This window comes from Aedes aegypti, chromosome 1 (genome assembly GCF_002204515.2).
Source record: "Aedes aegypti strain LVP_AGWG chromosome 1, AaegL5.0 Primary Assembly, whole genome shotgun sequence".
Classification (NCBI taxonomy): Eukaryota; Metazoa; Arthropoda; class Insecta; order Diptera; family Culicidae; genus Aedes; species Aedes aegypti.
In genome coordinates, this window is record NC_035107.1 from 218,021,880 (window position 1) to 218,030,872 (window position 8,993).

The 8,993-nt window shown below is 41.0% G+C and overlaps 1 protein-coding gene across 1 annotated transcript; it reads right to left on the reverse strand.

Moving 5' to 3' along the window:
* Positions 1-1,949: 1,949 nt before the first annotated feature.
* On the reverse strand, positions 1,950-7,777 carry LOC5574054 (ADP,ATP carrier protein 2). The gene is made up of 4 exons (XM_021857589.1): positions 7,632-7,777; positions 2,923-3,367; positions 2,627-2,861; positions 1,950-2,565 (listed from the first exon to the last, which is right to left on the reverse strand). The coding sequence occupies exons 2-4, from the start codon at positions 3,345-3,347 to the stop codon at positions 2,323-2,325; spliced, it is 903 nt and encodes a 300-aa protein (XP_021713281.1). The 5' UTR covers positions 3,348-3,367; positions 7,632-7,777; the 3' UTR covers positions 1,950-2,322.
* Between the last annotated feature and the right edge of the window lie 1,216 nt (positions 7,778-8,993).

The following is an 8,993-nucleotide window of genomic DNA, read 5'->3' on the forward strand; positions in this document are numbered from 1 at the left end:
ATCGCCTCCACTTTTGTACATAGAAGACCTTTTCGCGACATCTTATAAGTGAAATGTTGCACGGGTAAAGCCTCCAGGTGATTTCGTTATACGTACATTTTGGTTGTCTGGGGTAAAAAGGTGTAATACACCCTACATACATCACAACTATGTAACAGAAGTAGCCTAGACAAACTGCTTCTGCTAGCCGACTTAAACAATTTTACAGGGGGCCAGCCTCGGCAGGGCTAATCTTTTGCAGCCATCTCTTGGTCGGCGCGTCATAGGTGCTGCAATTCTAACATAATGAGTGTGACAGCTGTAGTTACTGCATTCCAGCACTCGGCATCCGCACACATTCTCTCTATTATATTGTCGGTGGACGTGTCCCCTCCGCATGTAGCGAGCATGCGATCTCTCACAATAATGAAACGGGGGCAATCGAACATGACATGCTCCGCTGTTTCCTCCACACCAGCACAATTGGAGCACGCAGGAGATTCTGAGTGCCCGAACCTATGCAGGTACTGCCAATAGCAACCATGTCCTGACAGAAACTGCGTTAGGTGGAAGTTCACTCTGAGCGTTGCCTCTTTACACGCGTTGCGAACTCCTATGGTACCTCTTTGGTTGAAGCATGGAACATCTTCCTTGATGATGAGCCCGTAGGGCGTCATCCCGGCTGATGTACACGGCCTCTTTGGATACCGTTCGGTATGCGCTTGCTACTCTTAAGAATGATCCTTTCCAATCGCTTTACGTTTCTGCTCGTTCTAAGTGCTTTTGACCAGATTGGTCCTCCATATTTTAGTGTGAATAGCGCCACGCTTGCCAGGAGCTTGCATTTGTTGGTAATTACAGCAGAACTGTTAGACATCATCCTCGAAAGCGCCGCTATAGCCGTAGATGCCCTTTTACAGGCATATTCAACGTAGCTAGCGAAGCTGAGCTTGTCCTCGATAATTACCCCAAGATGCCTAAGGGATCGCTTTTACTCTATGGTGCAATCACTTACCGAGATAAGCACTCATTGCTCGGACTTGAGGTTGTTGATCACCTCAGTCTTGTGACGAGCCAGTCCTAGTTTTCTAGACTTCATTCATTCCTCAACTATGGAAATAGAGTGCGCTGCTGTCATCTCTACTTCCTCCATCGATTAGCCATAGATCACTAGGGTGATATCGTCGGCGAAGCCAACAATCTTAACACCCATCGAAAGGGGCAGCCTCAGTACGTCATCGTACATCGCATTCCATAACAGCGGGCCTAGGATTGAACCTTGAGGTACATCCGCGGTAATTCGAACGCTTTTCTGCCCCTCCTCTGTGTCATACAATCCTGGATCCTACCATTAAAATAGCTTTCTAGAAGCTTACACAACTGCACCGGTAACTTGAGGCGGTGAAGAGCGTGTGCTATTGCTTCCCAGCTAGCGCTATTGAACGCATTCTTCACACCCTGAGTGACAACCGTGCAGTAATGGATGCCGCTCCTTTTATGCTCGATTGCCACCTCAGCTGTCTGAACGACCGACTGGATAGTGTCCAGAGTAGATTTACCTTTCCTGAATCCAAACTGGTTGTTGGACAGGCCGTCCGCACCTTCCGTGGACTGTTCCAGCCTGTTAAGGATCAACCTCTCCAATAACTTGCCCATCGTATCTAGTAGACAGTAACTCTTACGTCATAAGTGATTATTTCGGGAATGGGATTCGATCCCAGGTCCTCGGCCTGAGAGGCGTGTGTTCTAACCCCTACACCAGGTCCATCCCCAGAATTTGATACATCGTATGCATCTTTTTTGCCAAGATATTAATTTTAGCTTAACTATAATATAATATAATCTTGACAATCCGTTGAAAAGAAAATTTCTTTCAATATTCTGTAAATCTTTGAATTTACATTCTCCATTGTCCACAAATATAAAAAATTGAGGCAGATTGCAAGAATGTATGAGTAAAAGAAGAAAACTAGTTTTATAGTTGTTTTTATTCGAATAGTATTTTTTTCTCAGATACCTGATTTTGCTACACTTAGCACTTCACTTCGTACTTGTTTTTGGTTTATATCTTTCGCTGCATCGCTTTAGATCTTAGATTTTGTTTTGTACATTAACGCGCAAAAAACGCAACTTTTGCGACGGGTTGTTTCGTGAACACAACTGTCGAATCGCTTAAGAGGAGACAATATACATTACAATACATTAGTTTAAGAGAGAGATAGATTAGGAACTACCGCGGGAATCGTTTGAGGGAAGGAGGAACAGGGAACTGGGGGGGAGGAACGTAGGAACATCCATGATGGAAAGGAAGAAAACGCATTAAAAGCAGGATTTCGCAGAAGTTTACAGAACCTTCTTGATTTCATCGTACAGCACAAGTACGAAGGCACCGCCAGTACCGCGGAGTACGTTCGAGAATGCACCCTTGAAGAAGGCACCGGTACCCTCCTGTTTGGCGATAGTGGCCCAGCAGTGAATTGTGCTCTTGTAGATGATCTCGGTCTTGGCACGACCGGACTGCATCATCATACGACGACGGACGGTATCGAAGGGATAGGACACGATACCGGCGACTGTGGTGACGACCTGTCGAGAGAAATCATGATTCATTAGCGAGAACTCGTGGAGAAGTGCGTTGATTACTAACCTGAGCGATGGCCCAGCTGACGTACCACGGAGTGGTCTTCGGGTTTGGCAGCATACCACGAGCGGTGTCGTAGAAGCCGAAGTAAGCAGCACGGTAGATGATGATACCCTGGACGGATACACCGAATCCTCGGTACAGACCGACGATACCGTCACTCTTGAAGATCTTACCCAGACAATCACCCAGGCCCCTGAACTCACGCTCACCGGCGCCCTTGCCGACATCAGCAGCCAGACTATAGTTTGGAAGATAATCGTTAAGATAAGTTGATGTGCTTGCACAACAATGGAACCTACCGGGTACGGGCGAAGTCAAGCGGGTAGACGAAGCACAGCGAGGTGGCTCCAGCCATACCACCGGAGGCCAGGTTACCGATGAAGTACCGCACAAACTGGGTGTTCTTGTCCACACCACCAAGGAAGACCTGCTTGTACTTGTCCTTGAAGGCAAAGTTCAGCGCCTGGGTTGGGAAGTACCGGATGACGTTGGCCATGTTACCACGCCAGTAGGCACCGATGCCCTGCTCCTTGGGGATACGGATGAAGCAATCAACCATGCCCTTGTACCGGTCGGCTTCGGCGATCTGCTTGGAGATGTGCTGGACCTGGAGCAGCAGCTTGACACGCTCGATGGGGGCCACGGCGGTCTTGGAGATGGCCGCCGAGATGCCACCGGCGGCAAAATCCTTCAGGAAGGCAACGGGATCGGCCAGTCCGGACATGGCTTAGCGGGGGTTGTCGGCTGGAACGAATAATGAGTAGGGTTTGTTCATCAGTCTGCAGTAAATTGATGTTTAATTTTTGAAATATACTGAAGAGTCGAGATTCAGATTATGTGTACCCCTAACATGGTAGTTTCAATCGAATTGCCAGAATTCGAAAAGTACCTTACCTACCCTACCTAAATCATTTATTTATTATTTGATCTTTTCAAATAATTCGTATCTGAGAGAACTTTCAAAACGACTTTGAAAAATAATATAGTATTGTCGTCGTATGTGAAAAATAGCTCGCGATCTTGAAGGATTTCCGACAATATGCGATTTGAAAGAAAACCTTGATTCATCTAACGGAATTTAAGATCTTCTTGTTGAATATTGCGATTTGATTGCTGATTTTGCTTATTTCGATACAATTTTCAATATTATCCATTTGACCGCATTCCGAAGAAATGCCCTTGCCTTTTCAAACCCACCTTTTATTTAAATAAAGCTGCGAATTTAGATATATATATATATTTATTTGAAGTAGAAAGAATAGCCTTCCTTAGCCGAGTGGTTTGAGTTCGCGGCTACAAAGCAATGCCATGCCATATTCCCAGTTGGTCCAAGAACTTTTAGTAATGGAAATTTATTTGACTTCCCTGGGCATGACGTATCATCGTACCTGGCACACGATATACTTACGAACGCGAAGATGGCAACTTTGGCAAAGAAAGCTCTCAGATAGTAACTGTGGAAGTGCTCATTGAAGCTGAGAAGTAGACTTTGTCCCAGTTAGGACGTAATGCCAAGAAGAAGAAGCAACCGTAGCAAAGGAGTGACCTTCTAAGACAGGGCTGCCCATCATACGGCAAATTACTTTATTTTGTGCAGCCCGCGAAAAAGTTTTAAGAGTCGTGTGGCTCGTAGATTGTTCAACCAACTTGAAGATAGAACACAATAAGTTCAATTATTTAATTTCAAACTCAACTTAAACTCAAAATTCAAATTTTGCAAATAAGTTTTTTTTTTTTTTTTTTTTTTTTTAAATCTTTATTAGAGTGTATTTTAACACACAAGGGCTAGTTCTACACTTATTGCAAATAAGTGAAAGTTTAGTATTTCAGTTTGAAAAATTGTTAGAACTGTTCTTCTAATAATCTCGTTTGAAGGTCCGTTGTGAATGAATGTCGTAATATGTGAGGAATTTGCCTCCTCACGTTGTTTGAACTACATTATAGGACAAACTGGTCAAACAATATCTCATTAAATTATAAGTTAGATTCTCTCAAAATTCTGGGCATTAGTTCCTTGTCAGAATCATCTAATAAAATAAATGGATGTGTCAAAAAATCTTGGGCAAGATTCTCACAGATCCTTTGACCTGGAATTTATGAAAAATTTTGGTCAATATTTTAACAGAATTTTTGACAGAATCCATGACAGGAAGAATACTGAATCTTCAATATAAATCTTATATAAATTCTAGGAATTGCATTCTCATAAACCTAGCATAATTTATGACAGAATTCTGAGCAAGAATCGTATAAAATTCTAGACAATAATTTCGAAGATTGCAGAGATTTTTGACGAAATTTTGAGTAGGTTTTACAAAATCATGAACTTCATTATATAATGATTAAGTTCAGGACTAAATTCCTAATAGAGCTGGATAAGACAATTGAATTATGAGTACAATTCTCACAAAATCCTCGATGGGATGCTCAGCAGCAAATACCTATCTTTCTTCAATTTCGCCGAAAAAAAGGGTTTTTTATTGTCTGTCTCTTGTTCGATTTTAAGGAAAAGATTTCCTTTGTGCACAACATACAACCGCCAACACATACAATTTCTGAGATTTGTCCCGCGGGGGGATTTTTTTATTACCGTACGGGTTTGGGCCGAAGGGTCTCAGATTTTCATGAAACTTTTTCCAAAGGCAGGGCTCATGGATAAATGAATAAAAAAAAATTGAGAAAAAATCAGGGTCGCCTATTTTTCCGGAAAACTCAGGTGGAAATGTTTTGTTTTCCCTTGACACTACTTACTTTGAAAAATCATAACTCAAGAACGAAGCATCGTAGAAACAAAGTTTTTATATGAAAATTTAAGCAAATTTTCTCAAAAATCCAAAAAAAAATATGAACTGGAAAAAGTTTTCTACAAAATTTTCCACCGTTGGGAAAATTCGTAAAGAAAAGCCGGAAAAATTATGCCCGAACTCGTGGAAAATTTTCAAAAAAATATTTTCGAGAAGGTAATTTTATTAGCTTTAATCACTGAAATTTTTGGAATGCCCTTTTTTTTCGTTTTTGAGTTATGGCCAATTTTGTGAAAATGTCCGGATGTGCCATATAAGACTTTTCTTTGAAAAATCATAACTCAAGAACGAAGCATCGTAGAAACAAAGTTTTTATATGAAAATTTAAGCAAATTTTCTCAAAAATTCAAAAAAAAATATGAACTGGAAAAAATTTTCCACAAAATTTTCCACCGTTGGGAAAATTCGTAAGGAAAAGCCGGAAAAACTATGCCCGAACTCGTGGAAAATTTTCAAAAAAAATATTTTCGAGAAGGTAATTTTATAAGCTTCAATCACTGAAATTTTTGGATTGCACTTTTTTTCGTTTTTGAGTTATGGCAAATTTTGTGAAAAATGTCCAGATGCGCCATATAAGACTTTTCTTTGGACAATCATAACTCAAGAACGAAACATTGTAGAAACAAAGTTTTTATATGAAAATTTAAGCAAATTTTCTCAGAAATCCAAAAAAAAATATGAACTGGAAAAAGTTTTCCACAAAATTTTCCACCGTATAGTGAGTATGAAACTTGTATGGATATTCATATCTAGTGTTCACAACTTAATTTGGTTTGAATTACATATTGCACAGCTTTTACACAGAAATTTGTTCTTACTTATGTCGTTTTCGTTATTAGGAACAAGGTCGGTGATCAACATATAAACAAACAAACGTCAAGCAAATTGTAATTCGGCCGACTCTGAATTGGGTTAGGGTTGAAACTCTGTTCCAACCTAGGTTCAAAAACGAATGCAACATTAGATGCCTGTTCTCTGCGATTTGTTTCATGAAATAGGGGTGGTGTTTTGGCCCACGAGTTGATGAAAGCTTAGGTCTTTCAATGACCAAATTGAACACTTTTTTCACATGGGATGAAAACAGCAGGGCACAATTTGATTCCCGTGTATAGTATTGAAAGTTTGGTTTTTCATCGACCTAAAATTTAAATTGAAAATCGATCAAAATTTTACATGTTTGTTTCAAATAATTGTTCACTATTCTTCTTCACATTTTTTTTTGTTTCCAACAACTTTGAAGTATAATGAAGTCATTTCAATGGATGACGAGTCTTAGGGAACGCCCATGAGTTACGCCACGTTTACAGGGAGAGTTTCCTTACAATAAAAGTGAAATAGGAGAGAGGGGGGTGTTTAAAAATGACCACTCGTTTCTTCTTAACGTTCAACGCTCCGTCATCGTAATCATGGAAACTACAAAAGCAGTTTTTCTGTTCAAATCTTAAAATTATTCGGTGAAAATTTGTTCACTGTGTTTCGGTTGGAGAATAGAATACAGTGAACAAATTTTCCTGTACATTTTCTTGGGTTTGAACGAAAAAACTGCTTTTAAAAATTCCGAAATCGATGAAGGATCCTGCCCCCTTAAGGTGAAGATGAATCGAAGCCAAACCTCAAATTTTCAAGAGCACAAATCTGGAGAACCGAACACCCGTTTGAGCTGAACACTTAATCGATTGGTTACCACCAGCGAGTGACCAATCGATTGAGTTTTCAGCTCCAACGGATGTTTGGGTCTCCAGATCCGAGCCCTCGAAATTTGAAGTTTGGCTTCGATTCATCTTCACCTTCGACGTTCTTTTTCATAGTGCACTACTGGTACTCTCCTAAAATTATGTAACATTTTTGCACTTGCACTTGACTCGTTATGCAATATTCACATTGGATAATGAATCTGCCGTTTGATGTGGATGAGTTTATCGTCATATTGCTTGCCTATTTCAGTTTGATAATTAATTATGCAATCACAATCAATAGAATAGACTTCCTGTTGCATATGGTAAACCAGAAACGGTATTATTCAGCTGAACCAACTTCAAATAGCTGCGTTTTTGATCTTCACCGTTTGAACTTGATCCTCAATTGTTGCGCAATCATCCCCACAGCACGATCGTTTGAATATTTTTTCTCAACCATTCAAAATTTCACTGAACCACACCAATTTCGTGCACTTAAGCTGGTTTCCACAGTTTCTTCCCGCTTACCTTTGGGTCGAAAGAAAGAAGTTATCCGCAAGTTGGAAGTTGCGAATGGGGATCCTCCTCCTGCTGCTGCTACTAGTTCGGATGCTGAGTCTTGCTTACAAGACCGCGGGACAGGAACTGACCGTTGAGTGAGGCTCGATCGAACGGGGTAGCCTTATTTTCCTCGTTTTTGTCGGTGGACACAATTCGCTCACGACCTTCGCCTCGTTTCGCCCTTTTTTTTTGGGAGGAAAGATGCAACTGCAACTGCGCCGAATCCGTGAGAGTTAGGGCGGCCTACAACAACGGTGATCGTGACACTGCACTGAATCTTCGTGCCGTGAAAAGTGCATCTCGTGATCGCGTCCATCACCAAGTCCGAGTGAGCGCGATCATATGGCACCGAAATGCAATGAACGGCGTGCAGTGACGTAAGTTCGTCGCATATGTTGGCGCTCGTAACGGTTTGTTTTGGAGTGCAGTATCCTTGACCTTAAGAGTAGGGACGTCGATCCTCAGATTTTACTTTCAACAAAATCGAAAGGGAAAAGAATGCGGCAACATGATTATATCCGACGAAAAACCTGTTATCTATTACAGGCAATTACGTGAGTACTGTGGTTCAATTTGAATAATTTTTCAATTCCATTAAACTACGATTACTCGGTAAATGCGTTTTACTACTGATTCAGTTAGCTGGTAGAACCCGAGTAAAATCTTATTGAGCTGAGTAACATGCCAGGTCTACATGGCTATTCGTACAATGTACATCCGCCATAGAACGAAAGATCTAATTCCTATCCGGGCACAAGCTCGTCAAGCAGCTGGGACAGGGCTGGCACGGGTCTATTTTATTGCAAGTCTTCAAAAAGCTTCTATTTCTAATGGGAGATCCCTAGAGTTTATATTTTAACCAAAAGGGTATCTTAATCATTTTTTTCCATTTGGGCTCGCAATGAATTCTGGTGTTAAATTCTAGCGACTTCAAAAAAAAAAAAAAAAAAAACTGCAATATGGAGCCGGATCCTATTCTTTGCAATTTTGATTCACTTCGGCAGTGGGGTTTTTTGAAAGCTACAGAGCTAATATTTGGCCACAATATGAGTCGTGCCAAAGCACTTCTAATTGCAAAATTTCAGACAATTCGGCAGAGAAAAACCCCCCATGCCAAAGTCAATCATGGAAGTGCCCAAGTAGCTCTGCACCCTACTTGCTCCAGTGTTCCATACGTAGTTATGCTCCGTGGAACGCCGAATCTGGAAAGCACTGCATCTGCACCAAAGCCGTTTTCCCATGCAAAATGGTCAACATCAGAAAGCTATATCTCCGCCATTTCTTAACCCTTTCGCAGTACTTTTCATTTTTATCTGAGACGAACTACAA

Coding starts and splice junctions, on each gene's coding strand:
- LOC5574054 (XM_021857589.1), bottom strand. CDS start 3,347: ATGTCCGGACTGGCCGATCCCGTTGCCTTCCTGAAGGATTTTGCCGCC. Junction 2,862..2,922: donor CTTGACTTCGCCCGTACCCG/GTAGGTTCCATT, acceptor TCCAAACTATAG/TCTGGCTGCTGATGTCGGCA. Junction 2,566..2,626: donor TCAGCTGGGCCATCGCTCAG/GTTAGTAATCAA, acceptor TTCTCTCGACAG/GTCGTCACCACAGTCGCCGG.